At 35.9% G+C, this 14,828-nt stretch overlaps 1 protein-coding gene across 1 annotated transcript in view; it reads left to right on the forward strand.

The window, feature by feature from the left end:
• The window catches only part of LOC107758281 (phosphatidylinositol 3,4,5-trisphosphate-dependent Rac exchanger 2 protein-like), a 128,972-nt gene that overhangs the window by 87,450 nt on the left and 26,694 nt on the right, over positions 1-14,828 (forward strand). Inside the window, exons 26-35 of the mRNA XM_016575987.1 lie at positions 2,454-2,633; positions 3,745-3,839; positions 4,276-4,358; positions 6,305-6,395; positions 9,039-9,167; positions 10,057-10,098; positions 10,791-10,996; positions 13,919-14,021; positions 14,390-14,533; positions 14,708-14,822. Coding sequence (XP_016431473.1) covers positions 2,454-2,633; positions 3,745-3,839; positions 4,276-4,358; positions 6,305-6,395; positions 9,039-9,167; positions 10,057-10,098; positions 10,791-10,996; positions 13,919-14,021; positions 14,390-14,533; positions 14,708-14,822 — 1,188 coding nt within the window. The remainder of the gene's footprint in view (positions 1-2,453; positions 2,634-3,744; positions 3,840-4,275; positions 4,359-6,304; positions 6,396-9,038; positions 9,168-10,056; positions 10,099-10,790; positions 10,997-13,918; positions 14,022-14,389; positions 14,534-14,707; positions 14,823-14,828) is intronic.

Consider the following 14,828-nt stretch of genomic DNA (forward strand, 5'->3'; position numbering starts at 1 on the left):
TGTGCGCTTGCTCTTCTGGGAGAAGTGTCCCGCCCTTTATGATATCATACAAGGCCATACTTGAAAAAAACTTTCTGAAACTTATGTGAACCCTGAATGAGTGCCTTTGGCACAGAGATACTCCATCATACGTCCAAATCGTTTTTGAGACTTTGGCTGTTTAGCATGAGAATCCAACTCTTTAGCAGTGTAAATAAGTCAGAATGCATGAAATAGCATTAGACATCCCCTTTAAGCTCCTAAAATGTAGAATCTTAAAATGTAATTAATTTGAATCAGAATCATTTAAGTTAGGATTAGGAATTAGGATTTCCAACAGATTAAAATAAGTTTCCTAAAATGTATGTATCCTTGTTTTCTTAACAGATGCTCCTAGCGTTGTTTAAAAAAGAATTCATCAGTATTCCAGATGCATCACGAATGGATTTTAATATTAACTTTAAGTGGCGTTCACATAAGCAGCTCTTCTCTGGACAGCTTCACTTTTCTCAGAAGAACATTTTAGCCAAATAGATCATATGCCATAAAACCCATATCACATTCTGCTCCTCTCTTTGGCTCCATTTCTGTACTGTCCTGCTAGTTAAATGCAGATGGTTCATATCTATCGTCTCAGATGTTTTAGATAGTGATCTCATTTGTATTTGAAAGTGTGACTTGACCAGAAGTCACATTCTGATTATAGTTGAAAGTGCCGAGTCAGCTGCACGACATTAGCTGAATGTAAAGAGCCTCATATGTCACATGAAAGCACTCATGTATAAAGGACCGTAGGCAGATAGACCCATGGACCCGAACCAAGATCTCCCCTGCAGACTCTTCATCATTGTTCCCCTCCTCCACTTCTTCTCACTTTGGTGCTCAGTGCCCCTCGAGGCCCCATGCTGCGCACACTTCCTTATTAAGCTTCAGCCAATAGCAGTGCTGGGTGCTCTTTTCCATGGCGACAGAATGGGACGCAATGGTGGCGACCTGTCTGCTTTGACAGGAGGGAACATTGTTATAAACCGCAAAGTTGGAGAACTAGGGCAGCTGGAGAGGCCTTCGGGCAATCTCACGAGCGAGGCGTCGCTGGAGACTTTCCTCAGTTTCTCACTCGCAGAGTTGGTTTGGGTTGGAAGAGATTTCGTCGAGGTTTTGTTTATTGTTAGGTTAGGATGAGAATCAGAGTTATGGTTTGCACTCGTAAGGGAACGTATTCCACGAAAGTATGTTTATATGTCCCCTCTTAGTGCTGGGCGGTATGACCAAAAATTTATATCATGGTATTTTTCAAAATTATACCAGTTTCACGGTACAAGACGGTATTTTTTTTTTTCATGCATGACCGAGTGTTAACCATATTTTCTACTGATTGAGAGAGGAAATACTGCAGTATATTGACTTAGAATGACCTATTTTACTGTCATTAAACAAAAATAAAAACCGGTATTCGGTATGAACCGGTATACCGCCCAACACTATCCCCTCTCATTAAAAGAACCCGGAGGGGTTTGTCTGAAACTCAAACAAGGCTTGACATGTTAGTATGTTCATGTGTGGAGAGACTGGGCCTCAAAACCAGACTGAAAATATGGCTTAAATGTCCCCATGTGTGAGAATAAGCATCTAAATTTTCTTCGCCGTCCTCCAGGAGAGGAATCTATGACTGTTGACACAGCTGTATATGCGTGTTTTGATGTTATCCATATTTTGAGAACCTCTAACTTCCTTGAGTTGTTGTCCGGAAGCCAAGCACAAACAGGTTGTGATTTAGTTTGGCTCTGGTCATCCTCACACATTCAGCACTCTGACACGCTGTGCCTGATCCTCTCGAAATGTTTCAAATTATATTGCTAGATTTACAAGATGTTAGGGTTTGGGAATTGACAGTTGGACAAATGGATGCACAGCACAACAAAAGCAAATAAAGTTGAAAGTAACAGAAAAATGAACAACACAACGGAAATAAACCACAGCGCAACAGATAAACCCACAACATAATGGAAATAAACCATAAAACAATGGAAATGAGCCACAGCACAAACTAAAGCAAGCCATGACACAATGGAAATAATCAACAGGAATAAGACAGACAATTAATAACAAAGCAAAATGAACAAAAAATAAATATTTTAAGAACACTGCATTTTTTACAGAAGTCATAAGATACAAAAAAGTTTATACATTTTGTATTGTAGAAGATGAAAATTGTGTATTTTATTTTATTTATTTGTTGTGCCTTATTTCCACTGTTTTCAACTGCTAGTATTTGTTGTGTTATCCACCCCTAGTTCACTGTGACAAAGTCGTGGAGTGATGTGTCTTTCCCTCTGTTTATGTGAGTCGTGAACATGTGTTTCTGGAGGTGTAGATTCTGACTCTTTTATTGCACAGATTGCAGCGTGATTAATGTGTGTTTAATCTTTCTCTGGTTCTCCTTGTCTCTCTCTTTCTCTCTGTATTTCCCACAGTTTGCTTTCCTCTATCACACATCCCACAGGGTCTGAAGGGAAGCCCACTGAGAGCTACATTTCAGCTGAGAGTGAGAGCGAGAAAAGTGAACGCAATGGGAAGAAAGTGTGTTTTAATGTGACCGGAGACGAGCAGGAGGACTCGGGTCACGACACCATCAGCAACAGGGACTCCTATAGGTAATGTGTCTTACAGTAGCCATAAAGTACTTTTACAGTCTTCTCTAAAACATCACATCTGACAGGTTTCTCAGTTTCTGCTTGATTTCACACGACATTGTCTTTTAAATCAATTCATAACACAAAACAAGTATGTGTTGCATTCTCAGTACCACAAAGAGACAGCCACAATTTGCTTCTAAAGTCAGTTTCCTCTTTCAGGTCAACTAGTGTCATGACAAAATGAATTTTAGTTATATTTTATATATTTTATGCAAAAAAAAATTCTGAAGTTTTCTAAATTGTGTGTTTTTTTTAAAGTTCTTTTGGAAAATAGAAAGCACAAAATTGTATACATACATATATATATATATATATGTATATATATGTATTTAAAAAATATATAGTATTATATATTTTTAACAACGTATATACTGTATATGTAGTTACATGTATAAATTGCTTTATGTACTGATTAATTTAAATATTGATAAAAAATAAATAAATACACTATATAATTTCTATTTCAAATAAATGCTGTTCTTTTGAACTTACTTTTCATCAAAGAATCCTGAAAAAAAATGAATCAAGGTTTCCACAAAAATATTAAGCATCACTTTCAACATTGTTAAAAAGAAATGTTTCTTGAGCAGTAAATCAGCATATTAGAATAATTTATGAAGGATCACGTTACATTGAAGACCAGAGCAATGATGCTTAAAATTCAGCTTTGCCATTGCAGGAATAAACTACATTTTTAAATAAATTAAAATAGAAAACATTTTACATTGTAATAATGTTTCACAATATTGCTGTTTTTACTGTATTTTTAATCAAATGCATGCATGAGCATAAGAGACTTTTAAAAAAAGCTTATTGCAAAAAAATCAGAATACACAGCTACTTATGAGTGGCCGTCAGTGCAGAAAGATGACATTTTTGGCATATGTTATGTTGGTTTAGAGTGTGTGTCTGGCTTTATTTGCACCAGAGCTCACAAATGAATAAATTCAGAAGAATTTGCTGTGATCTTAACAGATGTGAATGGCTTCTGCACCATTGTGATCCTGTCATGTATTAGTATTCATGTTCATTGTTCATAACACTTGAATGTTCGTCTGATTTCTTCCAGTGATTGTAACAGCAACAGGAACTCCATAGCGTCCTTCACCAGCATCTGCAGCAGTCACTGCAGCTCTTACGTGCACAGCGACGAGATGGACTCAGGTAATGCAACCAGACATCATCCTGCACTGATATCCCAACACCATTGTTAGTTCACCTCCCTGATAAATCCTCCATGACTGTAATCAAATTTGGCAAGTGCTTGGATATGCCTTTCAGACTGATTCTTGTCTCATTGCACTGCACATCAAGCACGCATTTTCCACTTAGTCAAACAGAACCCGCCAAAATACAGAGTCTGCCAAACTGATGGCCATTCGATGCTAACTACTGAACAGATGGAGGAAGAGAAGGACAGGAAAGACGAAGGGAGAGGAGAGAATTGTTTGCATTGTTATGGCAATACCTCACTAATGAAACAAATGTGTTAAGGACTCTGTGTTAAATGTGTGTATCCTCTAATGATTACCACTTCATCCTCTCTACACACACACACACACACACACACACACACACACACACAATCAATCACATACAGGTGACGAGATGCCAACCAGTGTGTGGATATCTCACGACAAACAGAAGAAGCTACATGGCTTCCTGGAGCATCTGTTCAGTCAGGTGTGTGTTTGCTGTCAGGATCAACAAACTTTTTTACATCCACATGCATGTGATGTAGAGCATTTGTTCATGTTAACTTTTTTTTGCAGTATTTTGGTACATAAATAGCATGGACCATTTCTGACACAATGTCTTAAATGTCTTATCCATATTTGTGTATATAAATGTGAATAATAATAATAATAATAATTGAATTTCTGCATATACTAATATACTAATTTCTACATATACTTCTCAAGTTAAAAATGTTCAAAGTAGTATAAATTAACATTAGTTGATCTACTCATTAATTTACACATTTATATTATACATTACCTTGCAATACAATTTTGTTCATTGTTAGTTTTTGATACATAATTCCTTAATAATTGATAATGAATAATAAAGATTTGTTAAGTTAATTAATTAGCAATTAATTGTTTGTTAAATATTAAGGAATTGAATCTTGTTGTAAATTTTTTTAAACCGCTCCTTTAAATGGTCTGGCAGTGAGACACACACAATCAATCACATACAGGTGACGAGATGCCAACCAGTGTGTGGATATCTCACGACAAACAGAAGAAGCTACATGGCTTCCTGGAGCATCTGTTCAGTCAGGTGTGTGTTTGCTGTCAGGATCAACAAACTTTTTTACATCCACATGCATGTGATGTAGAGCATTTGTTCATGTTAACTTTTTTTTGCAGTATTTTGGTACATAAATAGCATGGACCATTTCTGACACAATGTCTTAAATGTCTTATCCATATTTGTGTATATAAATGTGAATAATAATAATAATAATAATTGAATTTCTGCATATACTAATATACTAATTTCTACATATACTTCTCAAGTTAAAAATGTTCAAAGTAGTATAAATTAACATTAGTTGATCTACTCATTAATTTACACATTTATATTATACATTACCTTGCAATACAATTTTGTTCATTGTTAGTTTTTGATACATAATTCCTTAATAATTGATAATGAATAATAAAGATTTGTTAAGTTAATTAATTAGCAATTAATTGTTTGTTAAATATTAAGGAATTGAATCTTGTTGTAAATTTTTTTAAACCGCTCCTTTAAATGGTCTGGCAGTGAGACATGATTGAAGTACAAGTTTTAAAATTTAATCCATTAATACAGCTTGATAAAAATGGCATTTATTAAATAAAAATGATAAAAACATTGTTTAAAATAGTTTAACATACATAGCAAGTCACTTAATGTTATATCAATACCCATTTATATTTTAAGAAATTTTTTTTTATATTGAATAATTATGTAATAATATTTCATATTTTAATTTATAATGATCTAAATATATAATAAATATTAAAATGAAACTTAAAAAATATAATATAAATATAAAATAAAAATCAATATAAACAAATAAAAAAATAGTTATTTACTATATACATGTTTGAAAATGAAAAAAAAAATAGCAGTTTGTTTAAATGAGCGGTTTTGCTTCCTTTTTGCTTTATCCAATCTTTTCTTAAGAAGACTTAGCTTCAGCTTTGACTTCTTTGACACCTAAAAACAGGCTGAAGCCCCTCACATAATGAACCATGGCCATGGTCATTTTCCCCCAGAGATCAATCCGTTTTGTCTCCACACTTTTTAACAAGGATGTCTCAATCACCAGTAAAATGGAGAATGTCCAGCTCACTGCGTCCTTCTTGGCTGCTGTTTGGTTTATAGCCCACAGGTTTCCGGGAGCGCAACACTCCTAGTTCACATGCAGCACAAATGTTTTCCGGCTGATGGGGTGGGAGTTCAAGGGGGCTTTTGTTTTGTTATTGTGCAGACTGCCTCCTTGGGCACTTTATGTTTAGTAGCACTAATGGGACCGAGTTTTGAAATACCGAAATACTCTTGAGCTTGTCCATTTGCTCAGTCAGCTAATTAAAGACTAATTTCCTGCGATGTTTTGGTGCTGATATTATTTTCAGGTGGAGTCCATCACCAGTTTGTTGAAAGGAGCAACTGTGACACGAGCCTTTGAACAGACCAAGTGTTTCACTCCGGGACGAGGACTTCAAGGTATTGAGAGATTTTCATGTTAATGAACTAAATTGTGTTTTATTCCTGTTGGCACAGTCTTATTCATACAGACAATATTCATTAAAGTGACTTTCGTGGCTCAGTGCACTTTTTGTTATGGGTTGCATAACTTAAGTCAGACTTAAATTGTGTGCACTTCACTCAAAGTGCTGAAACTCATAAACTATACATGTTTATGAGATTATGATCTCCAGGGATCTCTGACAATGGATTTTCAAACGTTTTCTGGTACTGCCGCTCTGAAATGTCTCGTTGTGAAGACAGTTATGTGTGTGCCAGAGAGAGAAGGAAGAGGGTGAAAAGGAGTGACATAAATCTGGGCCTGTATTTCATGTCTAAAGGATTGTTGGCAAAAGGAAGTGTGGCTAAGGGTGGGGGTTTCCTCTGAGCGGTGTGGGGGTTTCAGTGATTGACTGCTCCAACCTCAGCTTTGTCCTTTACTACAAATCATCTTAATCAAATCTGTACAATTCATTTTTATCTGGGACAGATAAAGAACACCAGACTACTAGAGATAGTCTAGGACGCATCCTCTCTCTGATCTGAGGACACTAGGACATTGGACTCGTAGAGATTGTCTGGGTCACTTCCTCTGTCTCATTCTAGATTTTGTGACGGTTTTGTACCCTTGAAAAGGACACTACTCGTAGAGTAGTGTAATCCATTTAAAAAGGCCCCTTTAATTGCTCGCATACATCCAAAGCTTATCAGAAAGAAATAGCTCTTATATAAACATCTTATACAAAATGTAATTTAATTTAATTTAATTTAATTTAATTTAATTTAATTTAATTTAATGTTTTTCGTACATTTTATTTTATTGTATATTTTATAGTTTTTTTGTATTTTTTATATTTTATTGTTTATTTTATTTTATTGCTTCTTACATTTTATAGATTTTTTATTTTGTATTTATTTTATTGTTTATTTCATTTGATATTTTGATATTTTATTGTACATTTGATTGTTTTTGTATTTTATTTTATTTTTATTTATTTTATTTTATTTAACAACACAACACTGAAAGATATCCAATTTTAATTACATTTGCATAGTGCTTAACACTGAGTTCTCACTTGAAGTGCACTCCTGAATGAGTAAGACATAGTGATGCTCACTTTCAAATGAGTTTCACCATTAATAGCCTGTATGATTTAATCTCTTTAAACTAAGGAGCCTGAAATAGATAAACAGCTCCAGGTATGAAGCTCTCAGTGTGTTGACAGTAGAAACAAGAGTTACTGCAGATTGCATTAAAGTTTGAGTCCCCGTTTTATATGATAATAAAGTTTATCCCAAAGGCACAGTTTCACACAGGATGTGGCTCAAGGTCATTTGGTAGGTTAATAAACACAGTAGGCATTGTTCTAGTGATATTTGAAAGCAGGAGAGGCTTTGCCTGGGAAATAAATCTTAAATGAAGTGATGAGTCAGCGAATGTATGCTCTATCTGTGTGTGTGGTCTGAATCTAGTTTTATACCTCCACAAAATGTTGCTGCTTTGCTGTTGTAAGGAGATGAGCAGATTAGCATGGAATCCTCATGGTTTTAACAGTTGATTATAACTTGTGTGCCTGTGCATGTGATTTGTTTATTCAAGCTATCACATGCATGCAGGTGAGAAAATGGGATTTGAGAATTAGAAATTGTGATGCTTATTATAGAGCTAGTGAAAAAATAATTAAAATTCATTTTTTGACTCATTGACTAACTAATTGATTTTTTATTTTTATTTATTAATTTATATTTTAAATTATATTTTGGTACTTTTAAATTTTAACACAAGCAGGAAAATAAATACATTTAAAAAAATGAATGAATGAATGAATGAGACACAAACATACATAGAAAATAATTGTAGTTATGCAGGTAATGCAGAGAACTTTTGAATATGCAAATACAGAAATATTTGTAATATGTACATTTTTGAAACCTTGATGTTTAAATCTAAATATGTGGATACCAAACATACTGTATTTTAATAATAATAATAATAATAATATTTATTATTATTATTATCATTATTATTAAAATATAGTATATTTGTATCCACATATTTATTATTATTATTATTGTTGTTTAAATGCAGTACATTTGTATTCACATATAATAATTACTAATACTGCATTATATATACTATTTATATAGCAGCAGAAAAATAATAATTGTAAACAATTATGTAAATAAGATAATGTTAAATAAACAATATATATTGATTATTATTATTATTATTATTGTTATTAATACAACTGTTTGTCTCAGTAGTGGACCTGTTCCTTACTCTGTGTGTGGTAGATTCCTGAAAATGTTTATATCACCACAGAGAGCTCAAAGGAAATTATTATATAATCACTGAGACAAATCAAATGTTGTAAGACCATCTCACCCACCCTCTTTTTCCCTGGACGGAAATGGATAGGTGTGTGTGAGAAATGGCATATGTGTGTCACTGCACCATAACGTTTTATCATCACCATGGTAACAAGCGTTGACACCTTTTAAGGCCAGAGCCATCTACTGTAAGGATGTGTATTCCTTAGTTTAGTGTAGTTGTCTGTTTGTGTTGGCCATGTTTGATCCTGCACGTTGGACTCCAATGATCCTGTGATTTCTTTTGGGCAGAGTTTCATCAGGACATGGAGCCTAAGCTCAACTGCACCAAGAAACTGCGGCTTCACGTCAAGCAGGATCCGTGGAACCTGCCCAGCAGCGTTCAGGCTCTCACACATACCATCGGCAAGTTTGCAGAAGGTCAGTGGTTTCAAAACCCACACACACCACATACGTGTGATCCTGGCCAAAAACAACCACTCGAGCAGCTCTCAATAGGGGCTGGATGCTGCCACGAGAGCGAATTATTAAAGCACACACTGCTAAATGTGAGTTTATGGAGGGGAGAGAGTGAATATTTGGCTTTAACTCCCTCAGGTCAGTTGTCAGCAAGGGCTGAAAAAGCATTCTCCTGCATTTTAACTTCCTTACGCTGCTGCTGCTGTGTGTGTGTGTTAGGGCTGTACAATTAATCGAATTTCTAATCGCGATTACAATTATGGATGCCACAATTACGTAATCATTCAAAGCGGCAATTAATCGTTCAAAGTCCACTTATGTTTAGAGTGTTTTCAGCTTGTTTATTTTCATATAAAAATACGGCATGCAGTTGCATCAAACAATGGTATAAACATAATTCAATGTAAATTGTGATAATCGTAATTAATAATCGTAATTACAATTTCAAGGGAATAATCGACAATTATGATTTTTGTTATAATCGTGCAGCCCTAGTGTGTGTGTGTGTGTGTGTGTGTATGTGTGTAAATGCCAAACCTGATGAATTAACAGCAAAAACAACTGAACAAAAAGCAGAGGAACATTATAGTCCAATATTTTGTTTTTGTTTTGTTTTGTTTTGGTTTTATAGCAAAGGATATTAAGATTTATAATATTCAGCGTCATATTCACTATACAGTTGTGCCACTTCTGGGTATTTTATTTTATTAATTTTTTTCTGTTGTCTAAATCTGCATCTTATGTACTTCGTTCAACCAGATGTTAAATGCAGTAAATCCAGATTATCCATATTTATGATTTTTTTGATGAACTTATTTAATGATTGACGTTGCTTTTTATGTTCCCTCAGAGGTGAAAACGCGGCTACTCTTGGTCCTACTGCAATACACAGGCGAGTGTCGATTAAACCAAATTCACTTACACATATATAATTTAATTGCTATAAATATACATGACAAATAATGAACACATCATTTTCGGTCTTTCCACCACACGGTTATTCACACTCGTTCATTATACGCTGTAGTCTGTCACACCAAACAGTAGGCAGTCTTTTGAGGTCACCCTGAATAAATTATACTCGGTTGAAAATGTCTCCACGCAGCATTTCTCTCACACCTGCAACAGCGGCCCAGCAAACTTCGAGAAAAATGATCCACATGAATAGAGCCCTCAGAGACTTCTGTAATCCCCTTAAGGAAATATAATTTAATAAAAAGACACAGTTTCTCAAGGTTATGACTAGAAAATGCAGCTAAATTAAATACATTTGGCTGAGGAAAAAGAGCAGCCTTTCGTAATGGTGGTCTAATGTGTTTTGAGTTAATTGGAAAGTACGAATGTGTCTTTAGATCATTTGATGGCATTCTTTTGTTTTGATTTTAGTCTTTGAACACTAAACATAATGTGGAGACTGAAGAAGTTTTATTAAGAGGGCATATTATTAAGAGAGTGTCAATAGTTCACCCATAAATGTCCATACCATCATTTACTCTTCCTCTTGTCATTCAAAACAATTTAACTAAGTTAATGGCATAGTTTTGCCCATATTATGCAATTTAACTCTCTTTCTCTCTCTCTCAGACTCAGAGATTCAGTTGAGGAGGGATATGGTGCTCAGTCAGAGTCTGGTGGCAGCGGTTTGCTCTTTCTCAGAGCAGTTGTTGGCCATGCTCAATCAAGCTCTCAGCATTGAGAGTGAACGTCAGGAAGCCAGTCGCCGCTGGCTGGAGCAGATCTCCTCTGCTGGGCTTCTGTTGCATTTCCAATCCCTGCTCTCCCCCAACTTGGTGAGTACCTGCCACGGTCAGTGGGCTTGAAATAAGCCTTACCAGCCTTTCTAGTCTGACATCCTCCTTTGGGTCGGATATATTTAGATCGAGAGTCACGTATGGCACTCGAATGGTTGTCAAAATCCTGCTCGATGTGGCCAGCATCCCACAGCTCAGTAGGATTTATCACATCCTTCTTAGTTTCAACGTAATGGTGTTCTGTGTCTGTGATGCGTAGCCTGTAAAGATGTAGTTGTTAAAGCAATAAGCCATAAGAGGCCAAGTGGTATAGTTATTTTGTCAGGCTGAAAGGTGTTGTTAGGCATGACATGAGGCGTAGCATGTGAAATAAAATGAAATAAAATATCAAACATTAAATATAAATTGTAAAATGCTGGCAACTAATACATAAGACGTGATCAATAAATAATAATGTAAAAAAATGTATACAATTTCTTAAGAAGAATTTGCTAGCAATTCAGAATTAAATCAGTTTTAAATTTTGTTTTGCTTTATTTTAAAGCTTTGTTTTTTTTGTTTTATTTTCTGCTTTTTGTTTTGCATTTTTTTGTTTTGTTTTACAATAAAAAAAAAAAACACTCATTTTATTTAAAAAATTTTTTTTTATAATGCCTGTGAGGCTCAGTACAGAGAATAGCTGCTACTTAACATCTGACCTAAAGTCTATTGTTCTGGGCCTTTAATGAGCAAGATAACTCTTCATTTAACAGAAAACTGTGTGAAGAGACCGACAGCATCCCTGAGCTACTTTCTTATTTTGTTTGTCCTCCTCCCTGCAGATTACATCTGCTTTTTGTTTACTGCAACCGGCCGCAAGGTCAGATCCACGTCTGTGTGTTGGGACTCAGTGGAGTTTGCTTTCTTATTGAATTGATGACTGTAGCCATGTGTTTTCCCACACAACGGCAATTTCCACAATCTATAGGCATCCCGACAGACCGAGGGATAATGCAGGATTATCATGTCTTGTAAAGTGTTTCTGTCTCTGGCTTCGGCTTGAGATAAAAATTTTTTTTATAATGCCTGTGAGGCTCAGTACAGAGAATAGCTGCTACTTAACATCTGACCTAAAGTCTATTGTTCTGGGCCTTTAATGAGCAAGATAACTCTTCATTTAACAGAAAACTGTGTGAAGAGACCGACAGCATCCCTGAGCTACTTTCTTATTTTGTTTGTCCTCCTCCCTGCAGATTACATCTGCTTTTTGTTTACTGCAACCGGCCGCAAGGTCAGATCCACGTCTGTGTGTTGGGACTCAGTGGAGTTTGCTTTCTTATTGAATTGATGACTGTAGCCATGTGTTTTCCCACACAACGGCAATTTCCACAATCTATAGGCATCCCGACAGACCGAGGGATAATGCAGGATTATCATGTCTTGTAAAGTGTTTCTGTCTCTGGCTTCGGCTTGAGATCAGATTTCACCTGGCTGTGATTGAGGCCAGAGGATTATACATTTGCGTGTCTGGGGTTGTTCTTTATGTGAAAGATTTATTTGCACCCAAAGTCACTTTATGACAGAGCCGAAATGTGAATATTTCTCAGCCAAAGGATATAAGAGCTGTTCATATTTAAAGGAATAGTTCACCCAAAAATGAAAATTTGCTAAACATTTACTCACCCTCAGGCCATCCAAGATGAGGAAGAGTTTGTTTCTTCATTGGAACAGATTTGGAGAAATTTACATTACATCACTTGCTCACCAATGGATCCTCTGCAGTGAATGGGTGCCGTCAGAATGAGAGTCCAAACAGCTGATAAAAACATTACAATAATCCACACGTAATTGATAAAATACAAGTCTTTTATTTATTATATTGCTTTCTCAACTGAAAAAGTTGCCTGTCTGAATCAGGAGAGAAATATGCATAGATCAAGCACTGTTTACAAGCGAAAACAGTCCAAAACAGTTCCAAACAAATATGTCTGTGGATAGGGGATTGTCTTTTTCACTGGAAGTTAATTATGGATTATGGACTTGTATGTTGACCAGAAGTGACGGTTTAAAGTTAAAAGCCTGAATGATGGATTAGTTTCTTAGAAACACAGCTTTTCACTTCATAAGACATTAATTGATGGACCGGAGTGGTGTAAATTACTTGTGGATTATTGTGATGTTTTTATCAGCAGTTTAAACTCTCATTCTGACGGCACCCATTCACTGCAGAGGATATATTGTTGAGCATTCTCAATTTTTTTTATTTATTTAGAGAATATAAATAAAAACAGCAGGAGGTTTGGATGATGTATGTTAAGACATTAAGACAGACATGTTTAAATCAAGCATGTAGTCAGCAAAAAGCAGTCAGGCTGAGTTTCCACAGAGGCTAAGCCTACATGTAATATGAAGATTCCCAGCGTTTGAGACTTTAGTCTTATCTCCACAGCACTGCCGCTCTTCCCCCTCCACCCCCGAACACACTCAGGGGAGGGAGAGCAGGCGGCAGCGAGCAACCCGGAGGTAATTTCTTGACATGATAACGCTTGGCAGCTTTGTAGGCCCCCAGATGAAAGGATTGTGGCATCTGGCACATGGGGATCTTTGAGAGAGTCGGCCCACGTATCAGGCAGAGGTGTCGTTTTCAGATGTGTGAGGAGTGGTCCCTCGATTCTCACACCAGACTTGTTCAGATTTGTATGTGGATGGTCTCATCCGCAGCCATGGGCGTACTGTGTGTGAGCGGGCAGAACTAAAACGAATACAGTGGAGGATGAAGAAAATATGAATTTATGTTTCTTCTCCTCCTCAGTGTGTCAGCAAAAGGAAGTCATAATTGTAATTTGTATCTACGCTAAAGCACACCAGTTTATATTTTTTACTTTTTTTGTATATTTCACTCATACTATCAGACCTTCAACACGGTTTTTTCATTAAACACATGTAGTTTAGTAATGGTTTTGTATGTAATTTTTTCTTTAGACGGATGAGCAGGCCATGCTAGAAGACACACAAGTTGCTCTCATAGACCTGGAGAAGGTCACATTCTACTTCCGGCAGTTTGAAGGAGAGCCTCTTGTTGCTAGTAAGTACTCTTTGAAGAAGCACTTCCTGTTTGAACAGGAAATAATTACTTGTTCAGCATAATTTTACAACTAATTTTACTAGTATAGTTACAGAATGTTTCCAGTGTCCCCAAAAGGTATTTGGACACTCGAGCTAAAAAGTATTTATGTCTTTGCATTATATAAGAAAAAAATTATATCATGATTATATCAGTACAAAATAAATAATTTGTACATTTTTATTGTTAATATTTACAATAGTGGCAGTGTTTGTATTCTTAACTTCAGTATTCAAAAAGTCACTTGAAACCAGTGTGTTTGTATGAAATATTTTATTCATAAACCCTCTGACTCCATCATGCTGATGGCTTTGTTTCTTTTTCTCCAGACATGCCCATCTCATACCAAGTTGAGGGCACACGGCAGGCTTTGAAGGTCTGTTTTTACCTAGAGGCGTTCTACTTCCAGCAGTTACCCCAGAGACTAAGACACGGCGGTAGCTTCAAAATTTACCCCGTCCTGTTCACCCAGGGTACGTGTGTTTGTATGGACACAGTTAGCCTGAAGCATGGCCAAAAAAGCTGAATTATACTCATTCAAAATGAAGCTAGTCACCACCCTTAACTTTTTAAAAATAATAATGTAACTAATGCATAGCTAAACGTCTGAGAAAATTCCAGAGCTTCACGTAATCTTTCTTTAATAGCCTTGGAGAGCATGGAGGGATATTATTACCGAGAAAATGTGTCAGTGGAAGAGTATCAGGCCCAAATCAATGCTGGATCCCTGGAGAAGGTCAAGCAGTACTACAAGAGACTCCGGTAAGT

The sequence above is a fragment of the Sinocyclocheilus rhinocerous genome, unplaced genomic scaffold (genome assembly GCF_001515625.1).
Source record: "Sinocyclocheilus rhinocerous isolate Xijiao unplaced genomic scaffold, SAMN03320098_v1.1 scaffold142, whole genome shotgun sequence".
Taxonomy (NCBI): domain Eukaryota; kingdom Metazoa; phylum Chordata; class Actinopteri; order Cypriniformes; family Cyprinidae; genus Sinocyclocheilus; species Sinocyclocheilus rhinocerous.